The following is a 22,180-nucleotide window of genomic DNA, read 5'->3' as shown; positions in this document are numbered from 1 at the left end:
GCTTAATGTCTCATCTTCCTATAGGACAGGGATGGGGAACCTGCATCCCTCCAGATGTTGGTGGACTACAACTCCCATCATCCCTGACCATGGCTGGGCTCGTGGTAAATAGGCAGCCCATGGGTTGCTCATCCCTGTGCAGCAAGACCCCCCTACCCTGCTGGCTACTCTGAGAGGCCCTCTTCTAAGACAAAGCACCATCGGGGTGATGTGGAGGGAGAGGAAGCACCCCCATCTCTCTGTCAGCAACGCAGGACTCTTCCCGAGTGACAACACCCTCTTCCTTCTCCCCTGCAGTTGAATACGTCCAACGTCAGCACAAACCCAGCAAACCACCTAAGAAAAAGAAACCTGAGCGACCGAGGTTGGAGACGGAGGAGGAGAAGCCAAGTATGCAGTTCGTTTCCTTTGGCTTGCTTCTGTTTTGCCAGGATGTTGGAAAATAGAGGGAGATTAGGAGGTTGGGGGCAGGGAATGAAGGAGGCAGGGTGAGGAGGGAAAGAAATGGAAAGCATTCCAAGAGAATAAAGGCAGCAGATGAAACAAACCAAAGCTTCAGGCTGGGGAATCCCTTTCTCTTTCTTGTATGTGCTGGAGGTCTGCCTCCTGTCAGACCTCTGACCTGCCAGATTTGGTGCTTAGGAACTCATTTCTTCCCAGTCTTTAGCGAGACAAACTTCTATGGGATCATCAGGGATAGCTCATTAGCCTTCATTAGTTCAGAAGTAATGCTAAGCCAAACCGGTGGCTTAGGGCATATCCTCACTTACCTTTCCTCTGTGTCGTAGTTCCATACGCAGAAAAGAAACCATTTAGTCTGTTGAAATGAGTCTGGAACTTCCAACCAATGACACTTGGTTGAGCAAACTATGGCTTAGTCTTATGCACGAACACAGCCAACGGGACTGCAAAGAAGTCAGATCTGAACAGGTGGCACGTGATTTGCCCTCCTGGCGGTACATCGTGGCTTCTTGTTTTCCCTTGTTTTGCCTTTTGGTGTGATTTAATTCAGTTTTTGAGTGAAAGCATAAATCACTGAGCATGGGAAAGAAGACTCAGACTATTTCAGTAAGTCCTAATCAGGAAACATAAGGTTATTTTGCCTGGAGAAGCTAGTCTTCTGACAGAATTTTGCAGCATAATGAGCACCTGCTGTGGCTTTGCCCACTACAGGTAACGGCATATTGAGATCTGATTTTAGACCAGTACGATAGGGACATTTGCTTCGGTGGTGGCTAGCTCAGGTGTGCTCATGAAGGATACAGAGCTGCTGTTCGAGAGTAAGATTCTTCTGAGAGTCAAGAACGTTGAGGGTCTGTTTAAGTCCAGAGAAATGGATAGAGTTTTAATTGAGCCTAATTTACTCCAAAGGGAACTTTCTATAACTTGTGTACCACATATCTTCCCCCTAAACTCTGCTTCCCCTGTTTTAGTGAACCTTAGTTTACAAAGCTTTAGAACACGGTTCATAAACCTGGTGTGGTCTTTTATTTTTACACCCTCGCTGCCAATGCAGATCCTTCCAATCTGTTGCAAGGCAGGGCTGGCCCTGGGCTCTGATGGCGCCAAAATATTTTCCATACTCCAGGTCAGACTACAGCTCCCTTCATCCCCAGGCAGGGTGATGGGAGTGGTAATGCAACAGCATCTGAGGAACTTAAGATTGAAGAAATCTGGTAAAGGTGCTGCTACAGAAAAGGCCCTGCCTCTTGTGCCCACTTATCGACCATACATTTGTATGAATCCGAACATTAAATTTTAGGAGCCATTAGCAGCAAGTATCTAGGACCTTTGGACAATTGTGCTATGATAAGGATACAGGAGTTTTACTGGCATATCTGTTTTGCTCAGTAGAGAAGCCTGAGGAGCCGCTCACCCCCCCTTTCGGGAGTCATTACGAAGATGGGCTAGAGCTGCCAGATTATGGAGATGGTAAGTATTAAAACGGGACGCAGGTGGTGCTGTGGGTTAAACCACAGAGCCTAGGACTTGCCGATCAGAAGGTCGGCAGTTCGAATCCCCGCGACGGGGTGAGCTCCCGTTGCTCGGTCCCTGCTCCTGCCAACCTAGCAATTCAAAAGCACGTCAAAGTGCAAGTAGATAAATAGGTACCACTCAGGCGGGAAGGTAAATGGCGTTTCCGTGCGCTGCTCTGGCTCGCCAAAAGCGGCTTAGTCATGCTGGCCACATGACCCGGAAGCTGTACACCGGCTCCCTCAGCCAATAAAGCGAGATAAGCCCCGCAACCCCAGAGTCGGTCATGACTGGACCTAACGGTCAGGGGTCCCTTTAACTTTACTTTTAAGTATTAAAACAGTTGTGAAGCCTGGTGCCTCTGAGGAGAAACCTGCATTGGGAGCTGTTCTCCCACCTCACTAATCCTTATTCCCCCTCCCCATAGTGGATTATGGTCTTCCACCCCAGAAACCCAAACAATTCCCCAGCAAAAAAGAGGAGGAAGATGAGATGGAGACGGATGAAGAGAAACTCAAACCAAGTAAGGAGACAGCAGACGGAGGGGACGATTGAGACTGAGTATGAAACTACAGTATTTTTGTAGGCCAAGGGCCACATTCCCTGCATGTATAACATTCCAAGGGCCCTTTTGCCAGTGGCGGAAAGGCAAAAATGGATGGAGCAACAAACAGACATTTCATCTTTGTGCAGTTGGCTGGCTTCTACATGCAAGTACATAAATAGGTACCACTCCGGCGGGAAGGTAAACATCTAGTCTCCCATCATCTAGTCTCCCATCAGAGCTCCCATCATCTAGTCTCCCATCAGAGTTCAAGGACACATTCCAGCAGGGCAAAAACACTCAGGGGGTGGTGGTTCCTGGGGCAAGTTTCTGAAGGCCAGCTAGAGCAATCTGAAGGGGCACATTTGGCCCCTGGCCTCAAGGTTCCCCACTCTCAATTTAACAGGAGAGGGTTGATTGTCTGCTTGATTTGCATGCTTTCCCCCAAGGTATAGCAGATCTCATGTTGGGCAGCTCTTCCTACCAGATTGCCCCGTGTAATCAAACGCTGCGCCATCTGAGCTTCTGCCTCCCCATCGAGCATAAGCCACTATTTCTGCACTTCTGTAGGAACACACATTTGCCACTTAGCCCACCTGACAGCTCGTTCCCGCCGGCGTGCTTGCACTGCGCTGTCCTTAATAACATCAAGAGGTTTGTCCTGATGACGATAACTCTGCTTCTCTTTGCTGTGCTTCAGAGAAGCCGAAAAAGGGTGCCGGCAGCAGCAAGGAAGAGGAGGAGGACGGGGATGCAGAGGAAGACAAATGGACAGAGGAGAAAAGCAAAGAACGGAAAGGTGGGTAATCCCGAAGGAGGAGATCTGCACCGATGCAGGGAGGTAGGGAAAGGATGCTGCTAACAGAGGGACTCAGGAGCAGTGGCGGTTTCACCAGCGCTATGCCACTGAGTGAAACTGACATCACAGTCTGCTTCTCATACTGGTTCTGGGTGATATATCAATATATAGGAGCGTCTCCACCCCCATCATTCTGCCTGGACACTGAGGTCCAGCGCTGAGGGCCTTCTGGTGGTTCCCTCACTGCGAGAAGCCAAGTTACAGGGAACCAGGCAGAGGGCCTTCTCAGTAGTGGCACCCGCCCTGTGGAACGCCAGTGTGGTGTAGTGGTTAAGAGCGGTAGTCTCGTAATCTGGTGAACCGGGTTCGCGTCTCCGCTCTTCCACATGCAGCTGCTGGGTGACCTTGGGCCAGTCACACTTCTCTGAAGTCTCTCAGCCCCACTCACCTCACAGAGTGTTTGTTGTGGGGGAGGAAGGGAAAGGAGAATGTTAGCCGCTTTGAGACTCCTCAAAGGGAGTGAAAGGCGGGATATCAAATCCAAAACTCTTCTTCTTCTTCCCACCAGATGTCAAAGAGAACAACAACTACCAGACTTTTAGAAGACATCTGAAGGCAGCCCTGTTTAGGGAAGCTTTTAATGGTTGATGCATTACTGTATTTTAATATTTTGTTGGAAGCCACCCAGAGTGGCTGGGGAAGCCCAGCCAGATGGGCAGGGTATAAATAATAATAATAATAATAATAATAATAATAATAATTATTATTATTATTATTATTATTATTATTATTATTATTATTATTATTATTATTATTCCACCCAGGCCTGTCAGTGAGTTACCAACACATTGACATTGGTGACTAAAGTTCAGTGGACAACACATTCTAATCAAGGGTATTTTAAAGTCCTTTATTTGTTGACGTGAGTGATCTAATACAGTGGTTCCCAAACTCCCCTCCCTCCGTATTGCTGTTGTTGACATCCATCCGCCTCAGGAGTCGATGGAGTAGTGCACCTTTGGAGGTGAAGCCAAACTGTTGGAGAATTACAGTGCCTGCTGTGGCTGTAGAACCGATATGGGAGAGACATGTTTTGTTGCAGCTGGGGCAGATGAAGGCTTGTGCTGCTGCAATTGCCCTGTGGCGTTTCTTTTCTCTGTGCTCCTTCCACTAATCATTCCTGCTCTAGTCACTGCTATGGATGCACAACCTGACTGTCTCCAGACACTTCAAGGGATTTCCATATGGCAGGGTTGATGTTGCCAGCCTTTCTCTCCCGCTGCTGAGAATCATGGTGGATCACTTAGTGTTTTTTCCCCTGCAGGTTGTAACAATTGGAATGTGCCATATGGTTTTTTAATTTCATTACATTTGATTCTTTTATTTCTTACATATTGTATTTTATTGCGCTACGGTTTGAATTCCATAGAATTCCTCAGTCAGTATTCAAATTGCAATGCAAAGCAATGCAAAGCAATCTGTAAGAATTTGAGAACAGTTTCATTAAATAGCCACCATGGTGTGTAAAATTTATCTATTTTTTTCCTGTTCCTTATAAGTTTTGAGAGATTTTCTCAGCGATGGCCATTGCCAAACATTTTTGTGCCATGCGTAGTTTTCTAAATTTTCTTTGTATTCCCTGCCCCCGTATGCTTTTTTTCCTATCCCCAGACATTTTCTCCCTAAACTTTGACCCCTGTTTCTTCTCCATGTGCAGGGAAGCCAAAGAAAACAGGAGGGAAAAAATGGGAGACAGATGAGGACGAGTGGACTCCAGAAGAAAAAATAAGTGAGTGGGATTTTTAAAAAGGTTAAAATGCATTGGTTGGGCTGACCAGCTGAGGAATATTTGCTCAGGCAGTTATCCTTGATCTGATAATGCCCATAAGTGTGTAGGTAAGAGTAATATTAAGGGACGCGGGTGGCGCTGTAGGTTAAACCACAGAGCCTAGGACTTGCCGATCAGAAGGTCGGCGGTTCGAATCCCCGCGGCGGGGTGAGCTCCCATTGCTCGGTCCCAGCCCCTGCCCACCTAGCAGTTCGAAAGCACGTCAGAGTGCAAGAAGATAAATAGGTACCGCTCCGTCAGGAAGGTAAACGGCGTTTCCATGGGCTGCTCTGGTTCGCCAGAAGCGGCTTAATCATGCTGGCCACATGACCCGGAAGCTGTACGCCGGCTCCCTCGGCCAATAAAGCGAGATGAGCGCGCAACCCCCGAGTCAGACATGACTGGACCTAATGGTCAGGGGTCCCTTTACCTTTAAGAGTAATATTGAATCATAGTGAACTGCTTTTGTGGAATTTTGGAGCATGCAGTGTTCATTGCTCAATATATGGTCACCTGATGACTCTCTCTTGAATACATAACCTGCCCACCCTCATTTGCATTTGTGGTGGCAGGTGAAAGCAACGTGGGTATATTTAGCCTGGAGAAGAGAAGACTGGGGTGGGGGAACATGATAGCACCTGAAGGTCGCATGAGAGGATGGCAAATACAGTGGTACCTCGGGTTACACATGCTTCAGGTTACATACGCTTCAGGTTACAGACTCTGCTAACCCAGAAATAGTACCTCAGGTTAAGAACTTTGCTTCAGGGTGAGAACAGAAATTGTGCTCCAGTGGTGCGGCAGCAGCAGGAGGCCCCATTAGCTAAAGTGGTGCTTCAGGTTAAGTTCAGTTTCAGGTTAAGAACGGACTTCCGGAACGAATTAAGTACTTAACCCAAGGTACCACTGTACCATGAACTGGCATGAAAGCTGTCTGTGGTGGCGATGGTGATGATAGCTAGATTTATTACTTGTCTTACAGCAAAGGATTCCAGGGTGGGTTGCCACAATATACAATACTTACGGTACCTAAAAAGATAAAGAAAACAAAAGACTGAGTTAAGCACTTGAAAAATCCATTGAAACCAGACATTATAAGATCATCTTAAGTTGGGTAGTTCATAAGTCTCTGTGGCTTTACACAAGGTTTTGTATTTTTCTCAGAAGACTGACAAAGACTGTATAATTATTTTGGTAATTATTGTATGTATATTAGTCGCCAACGCGTTGCATGAGTTGTACTACTGCAATATACAATACAGCATTAAAAACAGCTCAGAACAAATCACAAATACAACCAGAATGAGTCCTAAAATTTAGATATCTCAAGTATCAAAGGCTTGTGTCTTCAGCCTATGATGAAAGCTGTGCAGTGATGCGCCGTTGCGGTGAGGGAATTTCACAACTTTGGGCTACCACAGAGAATGCCCACTCCTGGGTCACCAACACTCTGAGTCTCTGAGGATGGTTGCACTACCAAGAAGGCCCCCTCTTCTGATCTTAACATCTGAGTGGGACACTGGGGAAGGGGGTTGTTAAGTTGTGGGCGAACATATCAGACGACACAGCGATTCTTCCAAAGCAGCTCCTTATTTGTAAGCTGGAACAGAACTGAACTGAGGAGCTCAGTCAGCCTGCTTATATAGAGCTCTGCTAGAACGCAACAGTAACCATTTTCTGTAACTAGCCAATCACTGAACGTCACTTTCGATCCTTCATTTGCATAACTATCTACAGTATCCCCATGCTGGCCCAGGGTGAGAACTTCAGTACATAACAGGGGTTGTCTTTAAGTTGATTGGTTTAGGGCTTTAAACACTATCGTGGGCACCTTAAATTAAGCCTTAAAACGAACTGGCAGCCAGAGTAGTATGTGGTGATCATTTTGTTGCTTCTTGCTGCAGTCATCAAGTGACAGATCTCTATATCTGTGGGGGTGCATGAATGGGATATTGGTTTGTTTGTTTTTGGATTTGTCCTTGTTGTTATGCATTTTGTGCTTTTATCATGCATTTTCATGCTGAGAACCACCCTGATGTAAGGGTGGAATACGGATGTAGGGTGGAATACAAATTTAATAATAATAATCAGTGGCGTAGCGTGGGTTGTCAGCACCCGTGGCAAGGCAAGTAATTTGCGCCCCCTAACCCATGGATTTGCGCCCCCTAACCCGTGGATTTGCGCCCCCTAACCCTAACCCCCAGATGTTGCGCCCGGTGCGGCCGGCCCCCCCCTGCACCCCCCACGCTACGCCACTGATAATAATAAGTGAACTGCCCTGCCCGTTCTGCTTTGCAGAATGCCCTCCCATTGGGATGGAATCCCATCGAATTGAGGACGACCAGATTTTATCTTCCTCCATGCTGCGTCATGGCTTAGCAGCCCATCGTGGTCGCCTTAACATGCAGGTAATGGCATTGTTCCAGGTGTGGCCATGATCCTGTTCTCTCTCTCTCTCTCTCTCTCTCTCTCTCTCTCTCTCTCTCTCTCTCTCAATCTCTCAATTTTAATTAGTTTTTTAACATATCATTTTCAACAGTAATTAAACATACTTTTACATCTTATTCAATTTTTTTACTTCCATCAGTCCTGTCTGAAAATTTTCCAATCTAATCCCTTAGTATGCATTTCTTATTTTCCCTATTACATTTCAAACTCATAACCAATATCTCTATCTTTTTCTACTTTGTAACACTTTGTATATTTCTCCTTACAAAACTTCTTGTAATCCTACTAGCGCAATTTGTTAGTTACAGTTGCTCTTCAAATAATTCATATACTTCTTCCAATCTTCTGTAAATCTCTAGTCCCGCAGGTTTCAAATCCTTCTTGTCATTTTGTCCAATTCTGCATAATCCATTATTTCCGTCTGCCATTCTTTTTTCGCCGGAATTTCTTCTTGCTTCCATTTCTGGGCTAACAATACTCTTGCCGCTGTGGTTGCATATAAGAACAGTTTGACATCTTGTCTATTAATGTCTTGGCCTATAATACCAAGTAAAAGTGCTTCTGGTGGCCACGATCCTGTTCTTGAATGGTTGAATGTGAAATGGTGATTCACAAGCACTATTATTGTTTTGTTGTTGTTTTATTTATCATTATAAACTCAACAATGACGCCGTTCAATGACCTCAACTCGGCGTCGTGCAACAAGGGTGGGGAACCTGAGGACCATGTTCCATTCTGGATAACCTTCTAAGGGCCACATGTCAGTGGTTGGGTGGGGCCAGAGGCCAATTTTGGCAGAGCAGCAAATGAAAATTGTTACCTCTGTACAGTAGGCTGGCTTTTAGGAATATTTGAACACATCCCTCTATCCTCTATCCAGCCAAGTGGTATTATCAGATGGGGGTGGTGCTGCAGTCCAAACCACTGAGACTCTTGGGCTTGCTGATCAGAAGGTTGGCAGTTCAAATCCCTGCGACGGTGTGAGCTCCCGTTGCTCTGTTCCTGCTCCTGCCAACCCAGCAGTTCGAAAGCAAACCAGTTCAAGTAGATAAGTAGGTACTGCTGCAGCAAGAAGGTAAACAGCGTTTCTGGCTTCCGTCACAATGTTCAGTTGCACCGGAAGTGGTTTAGTCTTGCTGGCCACATGACATAGGAAGCTGTCTGTGGACAAACACCGGCTCCCTCAGCTTGAAAGCAAGATGAGCGCTGCAACCCCATAGTCGCCTTTGACTGGACTTAACTGTCCAGGGGCCCTTTACCTTCTACCTATTATCAAGAGTTCAAGGACACCTTCCAGCTAGGTAAAAACATTTGCTGTGCAAATACAGGGCAAGTGAGGTTTTTTGACCTGGGGAGAGTTTCAAGAGCTAGACAAAGAGGCTGGAGGGCCCCAGGTCTGACTCCATAACTGCATCTTTACAGTATAATAAGGAAAGATAGATAGATAGATGTATTTAAAACATTTGCACCCCGCCTTTCTGCTACCAACCCAGCAAAGTGGCTCACAAAATGGGAATAAGGTCATTAGCAATATTGCTTCCTCTTCTCCTTTCTGCCTCCCTTTGCAGGCAGGGTCTAACGAGGATGATTTTTTTGACGGCGCCTGGTGTGCAGAAGACGACAGCCGCGTACAGTGGATTCAGGTGGACACCAGAAGAACCACCAAGTTCACAGGAGTCATAACCCAAGGCCGTGATTCTCTCATCCAGTACGTGTGGGTAGGGAAGGGGGAGAATTTCGATTCAGATTAAAGGCGAACCAGCCGAATTTGCACTTTCCTAAACTGCATGCGAACTGAAATGCTGCCAGCCTTTGAAAGCCGCACTTCTCCAAATGTTGTAGTGCGGTTCTCCGGCCAAGTGTGCATAAAATGCAGGCATTGGTGAAAACTGCATTTGGAAATGCACTTTGTTGGGGGAAATATACTTTTGCAAAAGTGGGGATGTTCAGCAAAATTCCATTAAAATATGTATTTTAGAAGAAATTCTTACCCAAATGCTGCTGAATTCTCATGAGAACATTTTAAAAAGAACCGTAACCGAGTGATGTGGAAATATGGGGAAATGAACTTAAGATAGGCAGCATGAGAAACAGAGGCCGCACACCTACTTCTTGTTGTTGTTGTTTAGTCATGTCTGACTCTTTATGACCCCATGGACCAGAGCATGCCAGGCCCTCCTGTCTTCCACTGCCTCCTGCAGTTTGGTCAAACTCATGCTTGTAGCTTCAAGAACACTGTCCAACCATCTCGTCCTCTGCCGTCCCCTTCTCCTTGTGCCCTCCATCTTTCTCTACATCAGGGTCTTTTCCAGGGAGTCTTCTCTCTTCTCATGAGGTGGCCAAAGTATTGGAGCCTCAGCTTCACGATCTGTCCTTCCAGTGAGCACTCAGGGCTGATTTCCTTTAGAATGGATGCGTTTGATCTTCATGCAGTCCATGGGACTCTCAAGAGTCTCCTCCAGCACCACAATTCAAAAGCATCAATTCTTCGGTGATCAGCCTTCTTTATGGTCCAGCTCTCACTTCCATACATCACTACCGGGAAAACCATAGCTTTAACTATACGGACCTTTGTTGGCAAGGTGATGAATCCTGGGAATTGTAGTTTACCCCCAGAGCTACAGTTTCCAGCACCCTTCACAAACTACAGTTGCCAGGATTCTTTGAGGGAAGCCATGTGCTTTAGATACATGCTGTAGATGTCAAATGAGGAAAACACATCCCTTTGTGTTGGGCAGACCAAAGGATCAGCATCCAGCTTTTTTTAACCACATATTTATTTTTTTTAGGGGTGAGAGTCCTAGTGCAAATCAATAGGTACAAATGGAAGAAGGGAAGACTGTGTTTATTCTGCACTAGGATCCCCACCCCTCAAAAAAATCTGTGGTTAAAAAACTGGCTGCTGAGAGTTGCGTATTATGAAGCAGTCATTTTGCATAGTTTAGCAGACTTCTTACTTTCTTACCCACGTGCTTCCTACATTAGGATAAGAATTTTTTAGCCCCCTGTGTGATTATAAAAATAAGGAATGGTCAAATAAAACAAGATAGGGAGTTATACCAGCGACTGACTGATAGAGAGAGGAGATTGTTAATATCAGGATTGGAAAACTGTGAAGTAATAGAGAAGATAGCAGAACGATAAAGGGTGGATGTTGGGCTTTTGAAATCCAGAACACGGGAAGTCCCATTGAAATTAAGTAATTTGGACTATATAATTGGCTATATATATATATATAATGTGGAAAGATTTGGTTTGATTTGTTACTAATATGAATGTTTTTTTAATTGGAAAATGAATAAAAATTCTTTACAAAAACAAAAGGATAAGAATTGTGCTTTTAAAAAACCCTTAAAAAACCTTTAAAAAAGGAAATTTGAATGCTGAACCTAGAAGGCCGCTTAGCTACCACTTTCCTTCATTTTTTGTCTTTTTTCTTCAACAGCGATGACTTCGTCACCACCTTCCACGTGGGCTTCAGCAATGACAGCATGAACTGGCTCATATACAGCAATGGATACGAGGAAATGGTACTTGGCCCGTTAGAAAAGTCCCCTCAGTGCTTTAACAGCGTTTTGTCTGTTGAGACTTCCCTCTGGGGTATCGTGAGCGGCCCATAAGGATGCTGTTTATTTGTTTATTTATTAGATTTATGCACCGTCCTTCATCACAAGATCTCAGAATAAAACACATGCTGTTCATGTATCAGGGTTTGGCTGGTGCAGAATGAGTGGCAGGGATCTGCTTTGATGCTTAGAATTTTGGAATTATGGGGGCTGAGAACATCTGGGCAGGTAGGGTAAAAGTTAAATCCACACATCCATGCATGTATTTATATGTTTATGGATTCCCCCTGTAAATAATAATTTACAGGAAACAACAACTTTGGAAAAACCTAATAAAATGCAATAATAATAATAATTGGGACACGGGTGGCGCTGTGGGTTAAATCACAGAGCCTAGGACTTGCTGATCAGAAGGTCGGTGGTTCGATGGTTCGAATCCCCATGACGGGGTGAGCTTCTGTCACTCTGTCCCTGCTCCTGCCAACCTAGCAGTTCGAAAGCGCATCAAAGTGCAAGTAGATAAATAGGTACCACTCTGGCGGGAAGGTAAACGGCGTTTCCATGTGCTGCTCTGGTTCGCCAGAAGCAGCTTAGTCATGCTGGCCACATGACCCGGAAGCTGTACGCCAGCTCCCTCGGCCAATAAAGCGAGATGAGTGCCGCAACCCCAGAGTCGGTCACGACTGCACCTAATGGTCAGGGGTCCCTTTACCATAATAATAATAATAATAATAATAATAATAATAATAATAATAATAATAATTAATAGAAGGCCTTGCTTCTCAGCATCAAATCACTCAGGGATCTACTACCAGCCTACTTTCTCGCTGTTCTGCATTAAGCATAGGTAGTATTCAAGGACACGGGTGGCGCTGTGGTCTAAACCACTGAGCCTCTTGAGCTTGCCAATCAGGAGGTCAGCGGTTCGAATTCCTGCGATGGAGTGAGCTCCGGATGCTCTGTCCCAGCTCCTGCCAACCTAGCAGTTCAAAAGCATGCCAGTGCAAGTAGATAAATAGGTACGGCTGTGGTGGGAAGGTAAACGGCGTTTCTGTGTGCTCTGGCTTCCGTCACAATGTTCAGTTGTGCCAGAAGCAGTTTAGTCCTGCTGGCCACATGACCTGGAAAGCTGTCTGTGGACAAATGCCAGCTCCCTCGGCCTGAAAGTGAGATGAGCTCCGCAACCCCATAGTCGCCTTTGACTGGACTTAACTGGACTTACATTGTATTCAATGAGTTGTGTCAGGAGGACCTTAGAGGGTGGAAAAAATGAGAGCCTCAAGCACACAGCAATAGGGGAAATGTAATATCTGGGTCTTTTTGCTCAGAACTGGCCACATGTGTTTCTTGTCTCTTATAACTGAAAACTGTCTCTCTTTCTTTTGCAGCTTTTCTATGGAAATGTTGACAAGGACACACCAGTGATGACTGAATTTCCAGAGCCAAAGGTTGCCCGCTTCATTCGCATCTTCCCACTGACTTGGAATGGTAGTCTTTGCATGAGGCTGGAAGTTCTGGGCTGCCCTCTCTCAAGTAAGCAGGAGCTAGACTAGAGAGTCCATATTACTGGAAGGCAGGAGGAGGAAGAGGAGGAGAGAAGAATGAAGGGTTGCCTCCAGTGCTAGCCCTATTTCATTAATTTACAGGAGTCTACTTCCATGAAGTAGGGACGTGGGTGGCACTGTGGCCTAAACCACTGAGCTTGCCGATCAGAAGGTTGGCGGTTTGAATCCCTGCGATGGGGTGAGCTTCTGTTGCTCGGTCCCTGCTCCTGCCAAGCTAGCAATTCGAAAGCATGCCAGTGCAAGTAGATAAATAGGTACCACTCTGGTGGGAAGCTAAACTGCGTTTCCGTGCGCTGCTCTGGTTTTGGTGTTCCATTGCACCAGACCCGGAAAAACTGTCTGTGGACAAACGTTGGCTCCCTCGGCCTGTAAACGAGATGAGTACCGCAACCCCAGAGTTGTCTGCGACTGGACTTAACTGCCAGGGCTCCCTTTACCTTCACCTTTTTTTATTTCCATGAATAACATTTTAATTGCTTTTTTTGAAGAAGCTGGGGATTGTATCCCACTTACAGAATTTTCTCTTTTGTTGTTAAAATGTTATTGGTACTTACCAAACATTCAGATTTTATTTAAACTGCTTTCTCTACTTAAAAAGCAGCATATATAAATATATTAAATTATGGTATAAATAATATGATCAATTTCTGCCTTTGAGTCCCTCTTTTAATTTTTTTGCAGGCATCCACAGCTATTACAGCCTGCAGAACGAAGTGATGACATCAGTAGACAACCTGGACTTCCGCCATCACAACTACAAGGACCTGAGACAGGTGAGGAGAAGAGCCTCAGCCTTGACATTTGGTGCTTTCAAGGGGCTTTGGTTAGGTACAGTGGTACCTTGGTTCTCAAACTTATTCTGTCCCGCAAGTCCGTTCCAAAACCAAAGCATGCTTTCCCATAGAAAGCAATGCAAAACGGATCAATCCATTCCAGACTTTTAAAAACAACCCCTAAAACAGCAATTTTACTATCTAAACGAGACCATTGATCCATAAAATGAAAGCAATAAAAAATGTACTGAAGTCGTGCAATCAATCAATCAATCAATAGCTGAAATGGGTTCCACACAGTCACAAAAACAAAACAAAAAAGAGCTACAAAAACAAAAATGCAAAATAAAGAGCAAAAACAGACAGACCTCAGCATAACTCTCAAAACAGAAGTGTGGCAGTCAAAACAGAGCATGTTCGGCTTCTGAAAAAAGTTTGCAAACCAGAACACTTACTGCTGGGTTTGCAGTGTTTGGGTTCCAAGTTGTTTGAGTACCAAGGTGTTTGAGAACCAAGGTACCACTGTATAAGCAAGAAAGGGAGAAAATGTAGCAATGACTCAATCCCAGAACCACTCCCAGTGGCTCGGCTCAAGCAGAATAGGGTTCCTGAGAGGTCTATCTACCCATTTCACTGCTGCTCTGCCTTTACTGAACATTTGCTCTGATTTGTTTGCTGGGAGGTTATACGCCAAGGATCATTCATCCTGGTTTGTGGCACGGTGTTTATTCGTCTTCCCGTTAATCATTTATTCATCCCACACTTTTCAATGTCTTTCCCTGTAACTTGCCTAACCGCAAAAGTCAGTCTCTCTTTTCTCCGAAGTGGATTTGTTGTGCTAGGTCAGGGGTCGGCAAAGTTTTTTGTGACTTGGGCCGGTTCACAGAGCTTCCTGCAGCCAATGGGAAGCCAGCCAGCGTCGCAGAAGGCAGTCCCCGCCCTGCTACGCACCGGTTTAACGCAGCTCATGGGAGCCGACTGAGCAGGGTGTGTGTGTCCCTAAGCGGACGGCGGGGGTCCATGGGCTGGTTAAACAACCCCCATGGGCCGCTTGTGGCCCACGGACCTTAGGTTGCTGACCCCTGTGCTAGGTTGTGCCAGAGTTCTTTGTTGTTGTTGTTTAGTTGTTTAGTCGTGTCCGACTCTTCGTGACCCCATGGACCAGAGTACACCAGGGACTCCTGTCTTCCACTGCCTCCCGCAGTTTGGTTAAACTCATGTTCATAGCTTCAAGAACACTGTCCAACCATCTCGTCCTCTGTCATCCCCTTCTCCTTGTGTCCTCCATCTTTCCTAACATCAGGGTCTTTTCTAGGGAGTCTTCTCTTCTTATGAGGTGGCCAAAGTATTGGAGTCTCAGCTTCAGGATCTGTCCTTCCAGTTAATCAACTTCAATTGTGTGCAAACCTGAACTTCCAGGTCTGTGCTTGACTCCCTCCCACAAAATGCTCAATCTGGAGGTGCCATCTGTATTTAGAAGTCCTCTCTGCAAATGAAAAAAATAAATAAAAATTGGGAAAGAAAGGTGTTCCTAGGAACATTATACAAAAGCTGCTCTTTTTATGAATCGGAACTCCTTGCTTCCATCATGCATAATAAGCCTCACCTTTTTCTTCTGAGGACAGTTGGTTGAGTGGTCAGCAAATTGTGATGCTTTCTCTCCCTCCAGCTTATGAAGGTGGTGAATGAAGAGTGTCCCACCATCACCCGCATCTACAACATTGGCAAGAGTTCTCGAGGACTTAAAATCTACGCCATGGAGATCTCTGACAATCCAGGAGAGCATGAGCTAGGTGAGAGATGCACACCATTTGTTGTTGTTGTTGTTTAGTCGTTTAGTTGTGTCCGACTCTTCTTGACCCCATGGACCAGAGCACGCCAGGCACTTCTGTCTTCCACTGCCTCCTGCAGTTTGGTCAAACTCATGCTGTCATCCCCTTCTCCTTGTGCCCTCCATCTTTCCCAACATCAGGGTCTTTTCCAGGGAGTCTTCTCTTCTCATGAGGTGGCCAAAGTATTGGAGCCTCAGCTTCACGATCTGTCCTTCCAGTGAGCACTCAGGGCTGATTTCCTTCAGAATGGATGCGTTTGATCTTCTTGCAGTCCATGGGACTCTCAAGAGTCTCCTCCAGCACCATAATTCAAAAGCATCAATTCTTTGGCAATCAGCCTTCTTTATGGTCCAGCTCTCACTTCCATACATCACTACTGGGAAAACCATAGCTTTTACTATACGGACCTTTGTTGGCAAGGTGATGTCTCTACTTTTTAAGATGCTATCTAGGTTTGTCATTGCTTTTCTCCCAAGAAGCAGGCATCTTTTAATTTCGTGGCTGCTGTCACCATCTGCAGTGATCATGGAGCGCAAGAAAGTAAAATCTCTCACTGCCTCCATTTCTTCCCCTTCTATTTGCCAGGAGGTGATGGGCCCAGTGGCCATGATCTTCGTTTTTTTGATGTTGAGCTTCAGACCATATTTTGCGCTCTCCTCTTTCACCCTTAATAAAAGGTTCTTTAATTCCTCCTCACTTTCTGCCATCAAGGTTGTGTCAGCTGCATATCTGCACGCCATTAGATGGTCTCAAAGTGCCCATCAGCACATTTCAGTTTTGACCCCATCTGCACTCTGCATTTTAGGCACTGTTCATACCACTTTAAGCAGTCATGGCTTCCCCCAAAGACTCCTGGGATCTGCCTCAAAGCCCATTACAGCCCTGAGGCATTGAGGCAGGCGAGGGCAAGTATTCAGATGAGCAAACATCCCTGCAAGCCCAGTGCAAAGTCATGTTTTTGTAAGTCTGAGTCAACGCATCTGATGACATGCCCCATTTCCCAGAGTTAACTTGCTGGCACACGAAGCCCGGGGAGTGAACTGTGTAAGTGTATGATGTTAACCTAGTTTGATCATGACTCTCTTCCAAAAAACAAGAGAACATTATTTTAACAAGGTCTGCTCTCCATATAGTCGGGTGAGCACGCTTGAGTTATATTAACTGCCTTGGGTTATTTGCTTGGCTTTCACCTTTGTCAACATTTCCATAACAATGTCTGGGCCTGATGTTCAGATTTTTTTATTTATTATTTTTAAAAAGTATGCTTACCATAGCCATGCCCTTAGCCTTTTATAAATACTGGTACCAAAAAAAGCCCCCAACCTCCTACTCCATCCCACAACTCCTTTGGAACAAATCCGTTGTGCCAGGACTTTTTGTAAGCCAGCTTCGTAGATTGTCTGGACTCTCCATCTTAATACTCTGAGCTGGGAAACAAAAGTCCCAAAAGGTTTATGAATGTTTGGCTTCTCTGGATGCCATTCAACATTTTGGCTGACGCAATTATAAACATGGAATATTCCAGTACCGAGAGAGAGGCTGAAGCAGAGGCCAAAAGCTCACAGCTTCCAGATTTCTCTGGAGTACTGGCAACATTTGGGTCATAGGAGCCAATTCCTAGGGGCTGAGGTCCCTTCAGCTCCCCAAAATATTTGAGGGGGCCAGCCCTCCCAATTGATGGACATTGCCATTCAAATGGGGTGTGTGCACCATGCCTTGTGATCAGTTATATGCAGTGGGGCTTACCTGTCCCTCCAATATTTTTTAAAATTTGGCACCCCTGATATGGGTGGTGTGGAAAGGGGGGTATTAATACAGATTAAAAAAACCAATTAAAGTAATTAACAGTATGAGTTTTAGTCAGTCAATTGATGAATGAATAATTTGGGTTGTAGCCAAAGCTGGTCCTTCTCGTGGAAGTCAATGGACATGACTGACTTGGATTCCTCAGTTATTATAATTTTTTAAATTGTTTTATTGATTGTAAAAAAAGAAAAGAAAGTCAACAGAAAAGCACACCCCGAAGGATAATACAAATTACAAAAAATAAGTTAATTTCTTACAACTTCCAGTCACCCCATCAAGTGTCCCAGGTTTCTTCAGAATAGCGCACTTTTCATTATCACTCCAAACTTCTCCCAAATTTTTATTTTAATAAGGTTTATTATGTCCATACAGGGGTCAGTCTAAGCCTGCCAGAGAATTCACATTTTTTACAATGCTCTTTAAGATATTTTTAATTTTATTGGGTCTCTTCTGAGTACATCTCAGCAGCCCCAAAGAAGCTCAACAGTTCTTGCCTGTCCATATCAGAGAGTTTGAGGCTGCCACTGCAGTTTGCGCAAAGGGCCACCATAAGGGGGGGGGGGGATTGGAAGACAACACTGCTTGGAATGCAACAGGTTGTGGCAACAACATCATCTAGATTCTCTGGAGCTAAGAATCACGACTTCAGAGTAAGGAAGGGACCTTACATAGGTGAGCCTTTTCTAATGGAGCAACACAGCAAACCTGCCTTTTTCTTCGCCTTCTTGCAGGAGAGCCAGAGTTCCGCTACACGGCGGGAATCCACGGCAATGAGGTGCTGGGTCGGGAGTTGCTGCTCATGTTGATGCAGTTTATGTGCAAGGAATACAAGGATGGGAACCCTCGTGTGAGGAACCTGGTGACAGAGACCCGCATTCACCTCGTCCCCTCACTCAACCCCGACGGCTATGAGATTGCCAGCCAAATGGTAAGTCTGGATGGGATCAGGCTTTGCAGTGTGGATTGAGAGACTCTGAAGTAGGAATGGGCTTCGATTTCTCTCCATTTCTTATTTTTCCAGCTCAAGCTCTGTTTTCCACATTTCCGCTTGAGTTCGCGACTTTTTAAAAAATGTCATGAAAATTCAATTTCATTTTAGGGTGAATTTCTTCTCATACGGAGGCCTGATATACACACATTTTTGCAAGTCGATTTAAAAAAATATAATTCATCTTGTGTGTCATATTCACTAATATGTGCATTTATATGCACACTTTATACTAGTGCATGCATTTTTGTACACATTACCTGGCTGGGGAACTGCACTGCCAAATTCAGAAAGTGCAAATTTCGACAGGTGGGCATGTTTTGCATCTTGTTTTAGAAAGTGCAAATTGGGTACATTTGCCATTAAATGTACCGTAAATTTAATTTAGTTTATCCCCCATCCCAACTCTAAAGAGAGGGAAGAGAAGTAAGGGTTGGAGCGGGGAAGGGGGGTTAGATTGAAGAAAACTATCATCTATCTATCATCTATCTATCATCTATCAATCTGTCTATCTATATCTATCTATTATCTATCTATCTATCATCTATCTATCTATCTATCTATCTATCTATCTATCTATCTATCTATCTATCATCTATTTATCTATCTATCTATTTATCTATCTATCATTTATCTATATCTATCTATCTATCTATCTATCTATCTATCATCTATCTATCTATCATCTATCATCTATCATCTATCTATCTATCTATCTATCTATCTATCTATCTATCTATCTATCTATCATCTATCATCATCTATCATCTATCATCTATCATCTATCATCTATCTATCTATCTATCTATCTATCTGGGAAGTGCTGGGTGAGATCCCATGGACAGTAATACTAAAAGGAAAGGGAGTTGATGATGGCTGGGAGTTTGTTAAGAGGGAGATAGTAAAAGCACAACGTCAGGCAATACCAATGAGACGGAAACATGGAAAGTGCCTAAAGAAGCCAGGGTGGCTATCTAAAGAACTTTTAACTGAGTTAAGATTAAAAAAGGATGTGTACAAAAGATGGAAAAGGGGGGAAACCACCAAAGAGGAATTCAAACAAAGAGCCAGCACGTGTAGACACAAAGTCAGAAAAGCCAAAGCACAGAATGAACTCAGGCTTGCTAGAGAGGTTAAAAGCAACAAAAAAGGCTTTTATGGGTATGTTCGTAGCAAAAGGAAGAACAAAGAAACATTGGGGTCACTCAGAGGAGAAGATGGTGAAATGCAAACAGGGGACACAGAAAGGGCTGAACTCCTCAATGCCTTCTTTGCCTCAGTCTTCTCCGATAAAGAAAACAATGCCCGACCTGAAGAATTTGGAGCAAATGATTCAGCAAAGGAAACACAGCCCAGAATAACTAAGGAGATAGTACAAGAATACTTGGCTAGTTTAGATGTATTCAAGTCTCCAGGGCCAGATGAACTGCATCCAAGAGTATTAAAAGAACTGGCAGATGTGATCTCAGAACCACTGGCAGTCATCTTTGAGAATTCCTGGAGAACAGGCGAAGTCCCGGCAGACTGGAGGAGGGCAAATGTTGTCCCTATTTTCAAAAAGGGGAAAAGAGAGGACCCAAATAATTATCGCCCAGTCAGTCTGACATCAATACCAGGGAAGATTCTGGAGCAGATCATTAAGAAAACAGTCTGTGAACACCTAGAAAGGAATGCTGTGATCACCAATAGTCAGCATGGATTTCTGAAAAATAAGTCATGTCAGACTAACCTGATCTCGTTTTTTGACAGAATTACAAGCCTGGTAGATGAAGGGAACTCAGTGGATATAGCCTACCTTGATTTCAGTAAGGCATTTGACAAGGTGCCCCATGATATTCTTGTAAAGAAGCTGGTAAAATGCGGTCTTGACTATGCTACCACTCAGTGGATTTGTAACTGGCTGACTGACCGAACCCAAAGGGTGCTCATCAATGGTTCCTCTTCATCCTGGAGAAGAGTGACTAGTGGGGTGCCACAGGGTTCTGTCTTGGGCCCGGTCTTATTCAACATCTTTATCAACGACTTGGATGATGGACTCAAGGGCATCCTGATCAAATTTGCAGATGACACCAAACTGGGAGGGGTGGCTAACACCCCAGAGGACAGGATCACACTTCAAAACGACCTTGACAGATTAGAAAACTGGGCCAAAACAAACAAGATGAATTTTAACAGGGAGAAATGTAAAGTATTGCACTTGGGCAAAAAAAATGAGAGGCACAAATACAAGATGGGTGACACCTGGCTTGAGAGCAGTACATGTGAAAAGGATCTAGGAGTCTTGGTTGACCACAAACTTGACATGAGCCAACAGTGTGACGCGGCAGCTAAAAAAGCCAATGCAATTCTGGGCTGCATCAATAGCATCTAGATCAAGGGAAGTAATAGTGCCACTGTATTCTGCTCTGGTCAGACCTCACCTGGAGTACTGTGTCCAGTTCTGGGCACCACAATTCAAGAAGGACACTGACAAACTGGAACGTGTCCAGAGGAGGGCAACCAAAATGGTCAAAGGCCTGGAAACGATGCCTTATGAGGAACGGCTAAGGGAGCTTGGCATGTTTAGCCTGGAGAAGAGGAGGTTAAGGGGTGATATGATAGCCATGTTCAAATATATAAAAGGATGTCACATAGAGGAGGGAGAAAGGTTGTTTTCTGCTGCTCCAGAGAAGCGGACACGGAGCAATGGAGCCAAACTACAAGAAAGAAGATTCCACCTAAACATTAGGAAGAACTTCCTGACAGTAAGAGCTGTTCGACAGTGGAATTTGCTGCCAAGGAGTGTGGTGGAGTCTCCTACTTTGGAGGTCTTTAAGCAGAGGCTTGACAACCATATGTCAGGAGTGCTCTGATGGTGTATCCTGCTTGGCAGGGGGTTGGACTCGATGGCCCTTGTGGTCTCTTCCAACTCTATGATTCTATGATTCTATGATTCTATTCTATGATCTATCTATCTATCTACTCTCTCTGTCTCTCTCTCTCTGCCTTCTGAAAAGGGATTCATAATGTTTTACTGGTCTTGCTAGCCAAACTAAAGATGGTGATGGGCAGGATCTAGTTATGGTTGTTCTGTAGCAGTTTGTATTGAGCAGTATTAATTGTTTGCTCAATATGTTTGTTTTTGCCTCGTTTACATGCTGTTGTGTTTTTTGATATGATTATATAGACTAAAACGTTTGCTATTTTTTAAATGCTATTGTTAATATTGTGAGTCAGTTTGGGCTCAACTGTTGTTGCTGGAAAAGTGAAAAAAAGTTAAATATCAAACTTCTGCAGCAAAATGACCCAACAACCCCCAGGCTTCCATTCTACCCTGTGCAGCTGGGGAAGAGGCAAATATCCCTATGCCACTGCCAAAACAACCCTCTCCCATCCCTGCAGCTCCAAGGCTGGAGGAATGCCAGTCGTTCAACATACTCACCAGAGGACAGTAGTACCAAGCAAACATTTGAAAGCCTGCTTGTGATTGAGGCTACCTGAAGAGCAAACCTATGATTTTTGTCACCAGTGTGAATAACCGTGAGACCACATCCTCTTTGTCTTTGCAGGGCTCTGAGCTGGGGAACTGGGCCCTGGGGCACTGGAGTGAGGAAGGGTACGATATCTTTGAGAACTTCCCTGATCTCAACAGCGTCCTCTGGGCTGCAGAAGAGAGGAAATGGGTACCGCACAAAGTCCCCAACCACCATATCCCCATCCCTGAGCACTATCTTGCGGAGGACACTGCTGTAAGTATTCTCTTGCTTCCGTACAAGCTTGACTTGGCATGCGAATCCTGAAAAGGGCAGCTGCGGGAGAATAGACGGACACGGGTGGCACTGTGGGTTAAACCACAGAGCCTAGGACTTGCTGATCAGAAGGTCGGCAGTTCGAATCCCCATGACGGGGTGAGCTCCCGTTGCTCGTTCCCTGCTCCTGCCAACCTAGCAGTTCGAAAGCACACCAAAGTGCAAGTATATAAATAGGTACCACTCTAGCGGGAAGGTAAATGGCGTTTCCGTGCGCTGCTCTGGTTCGCCAGAAGCGGCTTAGTCATGCTGGGCACATGACACGGAAG

At 45.0% G+C, this 22,180-nt stretch overlaps 1 protein-coding gene across 4 annotated transcripts in view; it reads left to right on the top strand.

Annotated features, from left to right (window-relative positions):
• The window catches only part of AEBP1 (AE binding protein 1), a 55,218-nt gene that overhangs the window by 19,972 nt on the left and 13,066 nt on the right, over window positions 1-22,180 (top strand). Inside the window, exons 6-18 of one of the 4 annotated variants that reach the window (XM_081171621.1) lie at window positions 298-390; window positions 1,855-1,932; window positions 2,402-2,497; window positions 3,219-3,317; window positions 5,035-5,106; window positions 7,444-7,553; window positions 9,162-9,301; window positions 11,039-11,123; window positions 12,548-12,692; window positions 13,406-13,497; window positions 15,167-15,290; window positions 17,867-18,063; window positions 21,672-21,851. In XM_081171621.1, the coding sequence (XP_081027747.1) occupies window positions 298-390; window positions 1,855-1,932; window positions 2,402-2,497; window positions 3,219-3,317; window positions 5,035-5,106; window positions 7,444-7,553; window positions 9,162-9,301; window positions 11,039-11,123; window positions 12,548-12,692; window positions 13,406-13,497; window positions 15,167-15,290; window positions 17,867-18,063; window positions 21,672-21,851 (1,511 nt within the window). Of the gene's footprint in view, window positions 1-297; window positions 402-1,851; window positions 1,933-2,401; window positions 2,498-3,218; window positions 3,318-5,034; window positions 5,107-7,443; window positions 7,554-9,161; window positions 9,302-11,038; window positions 11,124-12,547; window positions 12,693-13,405; window positions 13,498-15,166; window positions 15,291-17,866; window positions 18,064-21,671; window positions 21,852-22,180 lie in introns of all 4 variants that reach the window. The other 3 variants (XM_081171619.1, XM_081171620.1, XM_081171618.1) reach the window with 3 other exon arrangements.

The sequence above is a fragment of the Podarcis bocagei genome (genome assembly GCF_964188305.1).
Source record: "Podarcis bocagei genome assembly, chromosome: 15".
NCBI classification, from domain to species: domain Eukaryota; kingdom Metazoa; phylum Chordata; class Lepidosauria; order Squamata; family Lacertidae; genus Podarcis; species Podarcis bocagei.
The sequence above is the reverse complement of the archived record's forward strand: the minus strand, read 5'-3'. Positions and strand labels throughout refer to the sequence as shown.